The 15,313-nt window shown below is 37.2% G+C and overlaps 1 protein-coding gene across 2 annotated transcripts in view; it reads left to right on the top strand.

The window, feature by feature from the left end:
• GIPC2 (GIPC PDZ domain containing family member 2) overlaps positions 1-15,313 on the top strand; it is a 91,988-nt gene that overhangs the window by 33,271 nt on the left and 43,404 nt on the right. For both annotated transcript variants that reach the window (XM_032155510.2, XM_032155509.2), the window contains exons 2-3: positions 3,654-3,839; positions 11,636-11,816. In XM_032155510.2, coding sequence (XP_032011401.1) covers positions 3,654-3,839; positions 11,636-11,816 — 367 coding nt within the window. The remainder of the gene's footprint in view (positions 1-3,653; positions 3,840-11,635; positions 11,817-15,313) is intronic.

Below are 15,313 nucleotides of genomic sequence, written 5' to 3'. Positions count from 1 at the left end.
GGACCCCTGCAATAAGACAAATAAGGCTAATAAGATAAAATCCCTACTTACTAAAACGTTTTATTTTTATTTTTATTTTTATTTTTTTTGAGATAGAGTCTCGCTCTGTCACCCAGGCTGAGGTGCAGTGGTGCAATCTCGGCTCACTGCAACCTCTGTCTCCTGGGTTCAAGCGATTCTCCTGCCTCAGCCTCCTGAGTAGCTGGGATTACAGGCACCTGCCACCATGCCTGGCTAATTTTTTTTTTTTTTTAAATTTTTAGAGATAGGTTTTCACTGTGTTGGCCAGGCTAGTCTCGAACTCCTGACCTTAGGTGATCTGCCCACCTCAGCCTCCCAAAGTAATCCCAAAGCCTGGGATTACAGGCATGAGTCACTGCGCCCAGCCTAAAGACATGAAATTCTAAAGCTGAACTGCCCAATGTTGTAACCACTAGCCGAGTTTGGATACTGAGCACTTTAAATGTAGCTGGTTCTTCCAAATTGAGACAAGATGTAAGGGTAAATACATGCTGGATCTTAAAAACTTAATTTAAAAAATGAAAACCATCTTAATAATTTTTACATTGATTATAGGCTGAAATGACAATATTTTGGATATACTGGGTTATATAATTTTAAATTAGATTAATTCAGCTATTTCTTCTTACTTTTGTTACTATGACTATTAGAAAATTTAAAATTATTTAGCTTACATCGTATTTCTATTGGGCAGTGATGCTCTAGAAAATGAAATAGTCATGGGTACTCCATCAGTTATGGAAATAGGCAATGATGACAGTAAAGCAACAAATACAGATTACCCCAGAAGGTGTTAAGGGTTTCATTTTACAATGAAAAACATCATTAAGATTATGTCTACTGAATCAGTCATTTTCCTTATGTTGTGTGATACCTCGTTATGAGTTTACTTTCCAAATCTTTTTTGATTTAGTTTAGTTTGTCCATCAGAGGGTGTTGTATATTAAAAAAAATTAAATGCTGCCTTTCAGTGCCTGTTGTGTAGCATACTTAGATTCTGGAAGCAAATATTTCTTAGAGGAGCATTGATAATATGACCACTTCACTGTTAATTTTATTGTTCTCATATGAGTATGAGTGAGGGTATGAAAGCTCACAGTAGCTTCTTAAGGTTCCTTTTGACTTAAATGTTCATTATGTTTTGATGAGTGAATGAGCAGGAACTTTGCATTCTTTAGAAACTATCACTTTCTTATTTTGCAGTTCAAAATATAAAATCTTTGAGGTTGCTTGAATTTCTAGACCTTTATCACATACTTAGAGGTATATTTCCTGATAGTTGTGCATTGATACTGTGATAGCTTCTTATTCTCCCATGAAGAACTGATCTGAAGTCATGGAGCTTTAGTTACCTGCTGCTCTTATTCCACCTTGCAGTGGCTATCACATTCCTACAGGTTTCCAACACAGCTTCCCATGGAGTTCCATTCACTGAAAGATATAGCTGGCTCCATTCCTTCCAGAAAAAAGAAACTAATGCCCTGCTTGCCAACTTTTGGCTGTCTAGAATGGAATGTTACTCTGCACGGGAGGAAGCACGATGGAAAAGGGTTCTTCTACCTGCAGGAAATCTAATGTTTGCTCTGTACTGAAGCATGTGAAAAGTTGAAAGAAAGGAAGCAAAGGAAGAGGCTTGGTCATTAGAAGTTCAGTTTGTGTGAGATTTCCTTTTTTTTCTTTTGTTTTTCTCTATCCTGTTATACCATCATGGTATTTTAATTTTTTTTTTCCTAGCTAATGGGTAAATTGCTTTTATATTGGTGTTTGGGACCCACTATGAATACCATGGACAGATTCACTGGAAACAAAACAAAACAAAACAAAATAAGGAGGAGAAAAATGTTGTTTCTTCTACTTACTTCCGATCATTTTGTGAAGGAGAGTCAGAAAAGCTGTTTTCTACACATACTCCCTTCCCCCTCTACCCATTCACAGTGATTTTTGTTAGCAAACTAATATGCCATTGATTTTACAGTTAGGATCAGAAATATGCACCATTCTTGACTTAACCGATTTTTTCCGCCTGAGAACAATATCATTTTTACACTAGAGAATATGTGCAAAAACTTATTATCTACAAAGCTGAATGTATTTTGCCCTTGCCAGGAACATAAAGGGTTAAATTGAAGGCTCAACAAAGACTGGGATGAAAAGAGGACAAGGTGGGGGCCATAGTTGTTCCCTGTAGGCATTCACTATTTTGTAGCCAGTGGCCTTTGTTTTGTCCTCATCACTAGCTCCTTTAACACACCTCTGGGATTTGCTCTGAGCTTGGCGGAACACTCTTGACCTTTGATTGTATAGCAGGGACAGCTTTATTTTATGAAGCTCTTCTGATTCAGACACATTTTGACATGGCCTAAAAAGCCATTCAGTAAGTAGTAAGTGCACCCTATTTCTGAGCGGGATGCAGGTTATGGATGTGTTAAGGCTCAATCAAGGTTCTGGTAGGAATTAGGACTGGTGTGAAACTCCAGGATACTGGGAGAGGGTTGAGAGTGAGGCCTGAGGTAAGAATCCGGGATGGAGGAAGAGGCTTGCAATGTCTGTGGTGGGCATTACCTGATAAATTTCATTTAGTTATTTTGGCATGAAACAGCCATATTAAAATGCCCTTTTTGGCTTATTAAATAGAAGCTACTTAATACATGTTTGTTGAACTTAGCTTCTTAACCGATGATACCTTTTCAACCGTGCTTCTCTTCTTCTATAATTTGGGCCCCACAAGTTACCCAGATTGTGGTTGACAAACTTGAGTAGCACTGCACATTTTAGTCAAATGAGCCATATTTTTGAAGGAAAATGAGGTCAAATAAAGACTTGGTAAACATAAAGAGCCCCTTTGAAATCTCCACACTTTTCACCATTTGGTTTCTTTTTTGCTCTTTTTTTACTGTCACATGAATTGGTACAAGTTGTCTTAAAATCCCCAGACCCCAATTCCATGGCCCCCCCTCACCCTTTTTTTAAATTGGGTTAATAGTCTTTAAAGTCCATTTTAGTTCTAAAACATATTGATTTTAACACCTCATTCACTAAATAAATTGCTTTTTTTCAGGCACTATAATGCAAGATAAATAAAATTGTTTATATTTAAAAAATGTATTTACCAACTTTCAAATATAGGCTTGCCTATATTTTAATTGTAATGTATGTGTGATGCAGACCTTTGGGACTATAACCTTTGATTTCAGCATTATAAAATGTCAGGTCCCTTGGCATAAACCACTTTGAAATTGGTGAGACCTGAACTCAAATCCTTGGCTCTGACAAGTACTGGCTGTGTGACCTTAGGCAAATTACTTATTTTTACCAAGCTTCAGTTTCCTCATTTGTAATATGGTGATACCAATGTACTTTATAAAGTTACTGTAAAGATGAAGTGAGATAATAGGATGTAAATTGTCTAGTGTGAAGCCTGGCCTACAGGAAACCCTCAATACATGTTACCTAATGCTACTGTCTGAAAATACGTCCCAGAATCTCTCTAGCCAACATAAAAACACATTTTATGATGTAGCTCTTTACATCATAAATTGAGGAGTATTTCAGTCAATAAATATTTATAAATAAATTAGCAGTCAGATGTATTCCAAGTGGAAATGGACCTGACATTTTGTTTTTCTTTGCAGATCTTATATTGTACTTTAAACACACCTAAAATTGACATGGAAAGACTCTTAGGAGGACAAGTAGGACTAGAAGATTTCATATTTGCCCATGTGAAAGGAATCAAAAAAGAAGTGAATGTATATAAATCTGAAGATTCACTTGGTCTCACCATTACAGATAACGGCGTTGGCTATGCTTTTATAAAGGTAAGTTTTAAAAAATAACAGTGTAACCTAATTGAGGATAACATTTAAGAGAATCTACCAGGCCAAAGAAAGTTAGAAATGATCTTCAGAGTGAGAGCCAGCTCAGCAAGGATGCATGAATTGGTAACGTTTCACTTTCATTTGAAAAATGTTCGGACATCAGTTTATGTTTACTATTTTATTAATTTCTTCCCTTTAGTTTAAACTTCCCCTAGAATTTGGAACTAACTGAAAGGAAAGTCTAACCCTGGTGCCTACTCATTATCCACGTAAGCTTTTCCATGTCTGTAGGTTTTAACATCTGATGAATTTCAGGTTTATTTCCATTGAATTAGTGTTATTTCCAACTGTTCATAGTTTTGACTGCCTTATTTACTTCTTTAAAAATGCTCTTCAAAATTTTAGGAAGTATATAAAGTTGGATCTCCATATCTGTAGGTTCTGTATTAGTGGATTCAACCAACCACAGACTGACGATAGTTGAAAAAATGGCATCTGTACCGAGCATGTACGGCCTTTTTACTTGTCATTATTTCCTAAACAATACAGTACAACTGTTTACGTAGCATTGCCATTGTGTTAGGTATTATAATCTAGAGATGATTTAAAGTATATAGCAGGATGTGGATAGGTTATATGCAAATACTACACCATTTTATACCAGGGACTTGAACACCAGTGGAATTTTAGTATTGATGGCGTGTCCTGGAACCAATCCCCCATGGATAGCCAGGGCCAACTGTAATTCCTTTATTCAAATACAAAGAGATCGATACAGAGCTTCAAAGGCAAGATAAAAGTTTGAAATGGTGTGAAAATAAGAACTGAGGAGAAAGGTAGACTCATCTCTTAAAAATAACAATTCTGTTATTGTAATAGTTATAATAATGACGGACTTATATTGAATGCATGTACTAGGTACTTTACATACAATTTCTCACTTAATTCTCACAATTCTATTTGGTTGGTATTATGTTTTTTCTTTGTATTTTTTTTTTGTTGCAGTGTAAGACATTTTTAATGTACAGCTTAATGAATGTTTACATACTTATCCCTGTTTAACCATCACCCAGATCAGGATAAATTGCATTTCTGCCACCCAGAAGGCTCATTTGTGCCCCTTCCCAGTCAATAATCTTTCCGTGCAAAGTAGCCATTATTCTGGCATCTATTGCCATGAACTTCATATAATCATATATTATATACTCCACTATTTTTGGCTTCTTTTGCTCAAAAAGATGCCTATGAGATCCATGGATAGGTACTATTTCCAACTATTTTACAGATGTGGAAACAGGATCAGGAAGGTTAAGTAGCTTGCCCAAAGTTATACAGCTGGACAAATTCAGGATTTGGATCTATGAGGTCTGACTTCAGAGCTGGCACTTCTATTTACACGATTAAGAATTACTGATAGACTTCATGCAACAGAGAATATTTTGTGCCTTTATTTTGTCCAAATCTTGATTTGCTGATGCATTGTCACCATTAAATAATCTTAGGGAAGTTATCTTCTTAACTGTAAACGGGACTTTCACTTCCCACTTGGTAGAATGGCTATTTTTAGCTCTGCAAAAGATATGACTGTGCTGAAGGTTGAGTGAGTGACCAAATGGAAAATCTGTGACTGGGAAAGTCATATGGGATTATCCAAGGGAAGCTCAGGACATGAGGCACAGGCAGCAGAGAAGGGCTTGGAAGTTTCACAAACGTGTGGATTTTTAAAATCTTAGCCTCTGACATTCAGAGTTTGTCTTTCTATTTTTTAAAAAATGCTTTGTCAAACATGTGCCTGCCTCAGAGTACTAGTCACTAGCCTTGCGGAGATATAGGGCATGTTAGCAAAGGAGAAAGCAAGGCATAATCTAAACTGCCAACATATAGTTCAACTTAGAAGAGAGATGCATATTATACTGTACACATGGTTGATGAAATTATTTAAAAATTGGGAGAGGATAATTTCAAACTTACATAAAGATTGCAATAATAATACAAAGAACTACCATAAATCATTTATCCAAATCTCCAATTTTTACCATTTGCCATGTTTGAGTTCTTTGTTCTATCTCATACACACACACATATATACTCTTTACCCCTTAGTACTTCAGAGTGTAATTACTAAGAACAAGGATATTCTCTTATATATAACTATGGTACAATTATGAAATCATACGGTCTAATATTGATATAATACTTTCAAACTAATCTATAGTTCACACTGTAGTCTTATCAGTTGTCCTAATTGTGTTCACTATTTTCCCCTCATACAGGTCCAGTTTGGGATCCTGTATTTCATTTATGTCTTTTTAGTCTTCTTTATGATCTAGAATAGTTGTCATGTCTTTTTAGTCTTCCTTAATCTAGAATAGTTCCTCAGCCTTTTATAGGATGTCCCTGAATTTGGGTTTTTCTGAGGTTTCCTCATGTTGATAAATAGATTGTACATTTTTGGCAGGAAAATTACATAAGTGATGCTGTGTCCTTCTCAGTGCACCACATCAGAAGGTACATGAAACTGGTTTGTCTCATTGTTTGTGACGTTAATTTTTGTCACTTGTCTGAGGTAGTGTCCATCAGTCTTTTTCACTACAAAATTATTTTCCTTTGTGATACGTAATTGTGGAGAGATGCTTTGATATCATGAAAATATCCTGTTTTCTTACTTGCATGGCACAAATTTAGCATCTGTTGATGAGTGTTGCCTGAATTAATTTTTCCTATAATGGTTGGAAAAAATGATGATTTTTCTAATTCCATCACTCCTTATATGTTTATCTGAAAGCATTTTATGGTAGGGAAAAAGCTGCCCTTCTTTGTTGTCAACATGGGTACATGACTTTGTATTTTACTCAGTGGTTTGTAGTCTATTACTATCAATTATGTTGATGCTCAAATTTCCTGAGACTTGGCCTGCAGGAACCCCTGTAAGTGGGCCCCCGTGTCCTTTTGACATGGCTCCTGTTATTTTATTGAGTTGGTTCTTACTTTCTAGAACATAACAAGATGTTCTAGACCCATCTTGTATCTCCTTTTCCCCTGGCCTAGAATCAACTATTTCTCTTAGAAGCTCTGATTTTTACTAGAGATTGATAGTCAAGTTCTGGTGTTAGCTGTGCTCATACATTGAAGTCAAGTTCTGGTGTTAGCTGTGCTCATACATTGCTACTGGAGTGCATTATTTCTAGATCCTTTCAGTGGTAGAATTAGAGAATGTGTTTATTAGAAGTTATGAATTGGGCCAGGCATGGTGGCTCACGCCTGTTATCCCAGCACTTTGGGAGGCTGAGGTAGGTGGATAGCTTGAGGCCAGGAGTTCGAGACCAACCTGGCCAACATGGTGAAACTCCATCTCTACTAAAAATGCAAAAATTAGCTGGGTGTGGTGCACACCTGTAATTCCAGCTACTTGGGAGGCCGAGACAGGAGAATCACTTGAGCCTGGGAGGTGGAGGTTGCAGTGAGCCGAGATCATGTCACTGCACTCCAGCCTGGGTGACAGAGGGAGACTGTCTCAAAAAAAAAAAAAAAAAATTATGAATGCGTAACGATGTCTCTAATTGTCATCCTGCCCCACAGGGTTATTTCTTGGCTTTCCCATCAAAATTTTTACTTTCAAAGTCATTAAAATATTTATTCATTGTAGAGATCTTTCACCTTCCTGGTTAGCTGTATTCCTAGGTATTTTATTCTTTTTGTGACAATTGTGAATGAGATTGTCTTTCTAATTTGGTGCTTGGCTTGGCTGTTGGTGTGTAGGAATGCTAGTTAAGCATTTTAGTACATTGATTTTGTATCTTGAGACTTTGCTGAAGTTGTTTATCAGCTGAAGGAGCTTTTGGGTCAAGACTATTGGGTTTTCCAGATATAGAATCACGTCATCTGCAAACAGAGATAGTTTGACTTCCTCTTTCCCTATTTGGATGCCCTTTATTGCCTTTTTCTGCCTGATTGCTCTGGCTAGGACTTCCAGTACTATGTTAAGTAGGAGTGGTGAGAGAGAGCATCCTTGTCTTGTGCTGGTTTTCAAGGGGAATGCTTCTGGCTTTTTTCCATTCAGTATAATGTTGGCTGTGGGTTTGTCATAGATTGGTCTTATTATTTTGATGTATGTTACTTCAATACCTAGTTTGATGAGAGTTTTTAACATGAAGGGGTGTTGAATTTTATCAAAAGCCTTTTCTGCATCTATTGAGATACTTATGTTGTTTTTGTCTTTAGTTCTGTTTATGTGATGAAGCACATTTATTGATATGCTTATGTCAAACCAATCTTGCATCCTGGGGATGAAGCCTACTTGATCATGCTGGATTAGGTTTTTGATGTGCTGCTGGATTTGATTTGCAAGTATTTCGTTGAGGATTTTTGCATCAATGTTCACCAAGGATATTGGCCTGAAGTTTCCTTTTTTTGTTGTGTCTCTGCCAGGTTTTGGTATCAGGATGATGGTGGCCTCATAGAATGAGTTGGGGAGGAGTCCCTCCTCCTCAATAGTTTCTATAGGAATGGCACCAGCTTTTCTTTGTATATTTGGTAGAATTCAGTTGTGAATCCATCAGATTCTAGGCTTTTTTTTTTTGGTTGGTAGGTTATTTATTACTGATTCAATTTCATTATTGGTCTGTTCAGGAAATCAGTTTCTTCCTGGTTCAATCTTGGGAGAGTGTATGTGTCCAGGAATTTATTCATCTCTTCTAGTTTTCTAGTTTGTGTGCATAGAGGTGTTTATAGTAATTTCTGATGGTTATTTTTATTTCTGTGGGGTCAGTGGTTACATTTTCTTCATTATTTCTAATTGTGTTTATTTAGATCTTCTCTCTTTTCTTCTTTATTAGTCTAGCTGGTGGCCTATGTAACTAATTTTTTTCATAAAGCCAACTCCTGGATCCATTGATCTTTTGAATGCTTTCTTTTTTGTCTTGTTCAGTTCAGCTCTGGTTTTGGTTATTTCTTGTGTTCTGCTAACTTTGGGCTTAATTTGTTTTTGCTTCTCTAGTTCTCTTAGTTGTGATGTTAGGTAGTTAATTTGAGATCTTTCTAACTTTTTTAATGTGGGCATTACAGTGTATGCTGCCCTAGACTTCTGCTGACATCTGTGATGAGAAGGCAGAATTCTCTAAATATATGGTATGAACATAATGGGAGATATTATAATAATGATCTGAAATGGTTAGAAACTTCTGTGTTTAATAATGTAAATCCTATCTTCCAATAAATAAATAAATCTTCTCTACCTTTTGCACCATCAAGCTTCAAAGACAGGTGAAATTTCCTAAGTGTTATAGAGAATAGTATAAGTAACTCAGTAAATAAAGTATAGCATTAATGCCTCTCTTTTTTCCTTCTTATTCCTTTGCAACTGATTAGTACCTTTGGCAATATTATTAATCTCTGTCAAGTTATTGTATGATTATCAAAGCACATTAAGTTTCAGAAACTTGTCTCCATTGCTCCCATATTGTTTATTCTACCCACTTTGGAGGCTAAGGCTCAGGTAACCCATAAAATATATAATCCATGTCTCCAACTTTGCTTCTTTATCTGGTTCGTCTTCTCCAAGTTTCCTATATTGATTTTCCTGTGTCTTCATTCCAGATTCTTATCTGCTGCCTCTGATAGTGAAATGTGCTGTGACTTTTCTCTTGCTACCTGGATTCTCACCCTGCTGTCTGCTCTGACTTCCGGTAACTGCCTTTCCTCCCTCTGTCTGGGCACTCTTCTGGTTGCTGAGGCATCCCTAGGATTGCTGAGGCGACTCATGGGCCTCTGCAACCCTAGATTTCTGTTACTCTGACCTTTAATTCACTGGTGAGATTCAGATGTGTCTTCAAAGTCTTTAACTTTTATATAATGCTTATTTTAAATAAAATTGTAACTCTAAATCTTAAGCTAAAAATACTGTGTGATGAGACTCTGAAATTTGTATGGTGTAGTTGACCAAAGAAAAAAATAAATTCAAGATGTATCAAGGGATAAATTAGAATAAGAACTAAGAAAAAAAATCAAAGTTAAATATAGATTGTTGAATTCTTTGATGAATTATGAATTGTGTAAAATATTTAATAGTTTTTTCTTCTTTAGACTCTAGTCTTTTCTTTAATCTTGTTTATTTTTCTATGACAGTTTAGAAACTCTAGTTGTACTAAGTGGTTCCCATTGTTTCTGTTAGAGATATAAGTTTAATATGTCTAATAAAACAATGTCAGTAGATTATGAAACTTCTGGTTTCTTTGCTTAACTATTTCTAATGACAGTGAGCTCTGTGTAAATTGGCATTATTGTGACATTTGCATATGGCATGTTAACAGTCACTATTAGAATGAATGAACGTAGCAATATTCTTAAAATTTGGGATAAAAGAGAAATCTATTTTGAGTTTTGATTTATAATAATGCAATTTAAACATTAAAAATGCTTAACCTTCCTAAGTTATTCTTGTTCCTGATGACAATATGACAGAGATGCTGGAGGTAGTTGAGATCAGTTTTCTCCTAGCTCTTGGACACAATGATCAATCACCCTGCTGATTCAGAAGATGTTATACTTCCACCTAGCAAGGGTAAAGAATACACAACCTTTGTTATACAATAGCAGCCGCTCCTGATATTGCTGTCATTCCTATGAAGGATTTGGGACTTCCGAGACAGATTATGGCCTTCATTTTGCCCCATTCCTCATCACCGTGGAAGAACTTGTACATCCTCTGCAGGGCTGTTTTCTGCAATTCTGGAAGAGTTTTCTGGAGCTCCTGCCCCTAAAATCCTTTCAGAAATTCTTGGTGACATCTTGGGAATACTAGATATCATTTTGAGACTCTACCCTACAGTTGTATTGTAGAGAAGTAAGATAGATTTAAGAAAGACCAACTTGAAGTTTGTCCTTGGGGTCTTACATTCTCTTCATCTAAAATACATAAATGAAAAACAATAGCATCAAATCACCCTTACTGGCTCCCAAAATGATAACCATACTTATCTTTTATTGGGTATCAGGCATCTTAGCTAAGATGGTATTATTCCTTGTGTCTTTGCATTTGTAACTAAATGCAGCCAATTGAAAAATCTCAAGCTCTATTCTTATGTGATGGGCCTCAATTGAAATGATTCAGTAATCACTAATGAAGGGACTTTGCAGATATTGTGCTAGGCACAGGCATGCAGTAGTGAATAAGACCATCTCTGTTCTCAAGGATATTAGTTTAGTAATGGAGACTGAGAAGTAAATGAACAATCGCACTGTGGTATGTTGAATCTGGCAAATTACTTGATCTTCTGAAGCTTTAATCTTCCTGACCTGTGACATGAGAATCTCATAAAGGTTGTTAGAATTAAATGAAATAACAAATGTAAAGTGCTTAGTTTAGAATTCAGCATATACAGCAAAATGTACTGTAGAAGCATGAGAGTGGCACCTTACCCATTCTTGGGGGAGTGGGTTGGGAATGTCAGGAAAAGCTTCCCAGAGGAGGTGGTGTATGAGTGAGCTGAATTCTGAATGATAAGGAAGACGAAGAATGGTTGGAGGTAAGATAGTGGTTCTTGGTTGCTCAGTCTTCCGTCTCTAACTGAACATCCGACTGCATTGTTATGTCAATACATTGCATTTAATGTCTCAAAAGCATAAAAAGTACTGTTACACAGTTTTTTTTTTGAACCTGTGGCACCTGTTATTCCGAGGGAGTCTCCCATCCAAGTACTAACCAGGCCCAAACCTGCTTAGCTTCCAAGATCAGATGAGATTGGTGCATTCATTACACAGTTCTATTTTATATTATGTTATCATCAATTTTCTTTCAGAGAATTAAAGATGGTGGTGTTATTGACTCAGTTAAAACAATCTGTGTTGGGGATCATATTGAATCCATAAATGGAGAAAATATTGTTGGATGGCGTCACTATGATGTTGCTAAGAAGTTAAAGGAATTAAAAAAGGAGGAACTCTTCACCATGAAGTTAATAGAACCTAAGAAGGCATTTGGTAAGTCAGGGGTTGGTGGGCGGGTGTGTGAAATGTTCCCTTTCCCTGGTTTATCTTTCTAAGGGAAATGAGTACTGTGATATGGTACTATGTGCTTTTAGTGCCTTCTTATCTAACGTATCAGTTAAAAACATAGAAAATCCTAGCACTACTTATAAGAAAGACAACTATTGAAGGAAGAACAAAGAGAAAATTATTGCTTTGTAAAAGGACATTTTCCAAACATTTGAAATTACAAAGTCTAATGTCTAGTGACTGAATTTGATGTGGCTGTTCCTATCTCTGAGAACAGCACATTGTATTGTTTTCATTTTGCTGAGCAGTAAGATTTTTGACTGAGCTCTTTAAACCATAATAACTGTTGCTTACAGATCTCAGCAGCAAAAATTATAGTTATATACAGAATGGTGTTTAAAATAGTTCATTTTAAAGACCCCCTTCCCCAATACCTTTCCTCCATTGGCATTTTAAATTTGGCAGCATGGGATGGTATGAAATTATTTCCACTTTGGGGTGACATCTGTACTTGCTTGGTTTTAGCCATGGCAGCTGTATTCCAACTGTTGTTCAATCACCCAGGGCTATCTCATCTACAGAAAAATGTGCCAGCTTCTCTCTTACCACCCAGAACTATTTTAATAAGCCAAACCAAGGCCTAGCATTCATCAGTGTTAAAATATCTTTAGCAGAATCATCTCAGGCTTGCTCTTACTCATCATGACCCCACGCACCCTATGTTCTTTCCTTTGTTCGCAGAACATAAATATTCCATTTAGTTTGTCTCTAATGCCATTTTCTCAGGGCAGTTATTGGAAATAATGGAAGAACGCAGTGGATCTGGGGAATTATGTTTTCTCTCTCTTAGCAAGTAAGTGACAGGTCCTAGGCATATGGAATTAGAATTTTTTCTCTGCTTCTACATGCTTCTGCACCATTTAATAGAAATACAAGTGTAGGTTATATTACCTGTGGGAGACAGTTTTCCAGAACGTGTAAGAAAAAGATGCCTTATACCAGTACCTCCTGGAGGGAGCACTCTAGGAACTACCTCTGTAGATGCTGTGATTCTGCCTGGTGCCTTGCAGCATCTGAGCTCACTTCTCACAGAGGAAGGAAAGCAGCACTCAGGTTTCTATCCAGTAACTCCTTTCAAGATGGCTTCATTTGGTAACCTAACTCCCCAGATACCATGGTGAAATAAATTGACAGGGTGTAGATGGTTTGAGATGAATACTCTTATTTGATTTAGACTCTTTGTAAATCAAAGCCATTCTATTAGCACAACTCAAGAAATCTATTTTTTTCTGTATTGATCTCCACTACACAATCTGTTTCCAGAGTAAATTTCTCTCTGTTTTTTTTTTTTCCCCATTGTCTGCATCTAAATCTTTTGGACCCTATGTCTTTGAAGAAAGTTGTTGGTATACCTTAACTTGGATGCTAGTTTGGTGATAGTCTTAAATGTTACAAAGGTCATTGTATTTAGCTATTATTGTTCCATGATTATATTTTCCCTTCAGTGTCGTAGACATGAGTAGAGTCAGTATACTTCACTGCCTTGTGTACCTAACTACTATTGAACTGGCTTTCTGTTGCCTCATGAAATCAATGGACACATTTGCGAAGTACCCTGAGTAGGATTTTCCTGATAGAGGTATATTATTTGAGCATCCTGAATTCTGGTAGTGCTGTTGGTTAGGACATCCAGAGATTGACTTTGGAGGAATAAGTTTTTATTTTCCAAGGTTTCTATGGAAGTTTAACTCAAGCTGCTGGTCTTTATGCATTTTCTGTGCTGTGGATTGATTCTTGACTCTGGGCCCTAGCGTGAGGGGTTTCTTTCTTAAAAGTAAGCCTGGCTGCTCTGCCTGTCCTCCAGCCCTGAATTTTTCTGCTTATTGTTTTGCCTCTGGGATAAAGACAAAGCTACTTTGTTCCTCATCGTTTGGCTTCATCCCAGTGCTTAGCTCTTTGCCAGAGAGGGGAACATACATCAGAGGGTACTTGGGGAATCAGGCTTCCCCCAATTCTCTTGGTCCTAATCTTATCTTTTGCTATGTTTCCTTCCTTTTTTTCCTGTATTTTCTGGCATTATTATTGACTCAGGGCCAAGAATTCAAATTTCATAGTCCTTCATGATTGCCTAATTCTCTGTCCTCTTGGATTTCTACCAGGAGAAGGGCCAGTCTTAGTGAGGCAGAGTTTTCTCTGCATTCAGATAGGCCACCTTGGCTGTAGCTAAGTCACTTATAGGATCTTAACAAAAGCTGTCAGAAATGGCTATATGCACCAGTATTTTGACATTTTCCTACCAACTTCCCTAAAGAATTAGCCTGGAGAGGCATGTGGACTATATCCCAAAGCACAAGAGGAAGGAGCATAGTTGGCTGCTTTGCAATGGCGTAACTAGGACTGCAAGCACCACTTCTTTGTAGTGGGTAGGGAAATCCTTACTGCCTGCCTTCATTTCCATATTTTAGGTCCACTGCTAGCTACACTCCACTTCCAGGGGCCATTACATCTGTTAATATTCTTTGATGGAGAGCTACGTAATAAACACTATCTAATTTCAGGAAAAGGCATTTATTGAAGACTACCATGTAGGTCCCAGAAACAGGCAATTGAGCCTTGACAAGGTCAGGAACCAAGCCTGTTTCAGGGACGTGTGTACCAGGAACCCTTCATGGCACTGGCTGAATTGACTCTTGGCAATTATTTTCTATTTTCATATCACTTCACTCAGGATTCAAATTCCTGGGAGAGGTGGAGCAACTAAGTAGGTCTTGTGCCCATCTTGATAATGGGGAAGGCAGGCTATATGATAGACCTACCAAAATCACACCTACCAGGAAGGGATAAGTTTCCTTATAGGTAGGAAAAAAGTAGCAGATGCCCGTTTTGCTATTTCTTCTAAGCTGTTATATCTTGATCTGCAGGCACAGCAGTATTGATTTTCTCTTGATTTTGAATCTGACTGTAGCCATGTATGATATCTGTCAGTCTGGGAGTATTCGAATAGATTTGGAGGGAGAAGGGTATTGTCAATGGATGTGGGTGTTTGGCCTTAAGGATTTTATTTTTCTGCTATGAGCGGAGTGCCCATACATAGCTGTTTAGCAGTGGACTATCTAGAGATGATGACAGCATCCAGCTTTCTTTCAGAGAAAGAGTAAAGTCACATTTTCCTTGGTGCTGGCCATCAGATTTGGAGGGGACCATAATTACCAATTTTGACTATACTTCTAGGAAGATTTTAAATTTATGTATCTCACAAATTATTGAGACTCTTCTGTGTTTCAGGTACTCTGTGTGGCATAGAAAATACTAAGGAGGAAGACTAAGTTATGGCTCCTGCCTTTTGAGGAGCTCATAATCTAGCAGGAGGCTGTTATGGGCTGAATTGTGTCCTTCAAAATTCACATGTTGAAGTCCTAATCTTCAGTACCTTAGAATGCAACTGGATTTGTAGATAGGGCCTTTAAAGATGTAACTAGGTT

Source organism: Hylobates moloch, unplaced genomic scaffold (assembly GCF_009828535.3).
Source record: "Hylobates moloch isolate HMO894 unplaced genomic scaffold, HMol_V3 SCAFFOLD_5, whole genome shotgun sequence".
In the NCBI taxonomy this organism is placed as follows: Eukaryota; Metazoa; Chordata; class Mammalia; order Primates; family Hylobatidae; genus Hylobates; species Hylobates moloch.
Note: the sequence above shows the minus strand (reverse complement) of the source record. Positions and strands in the feature narration are given on the sequence as shown.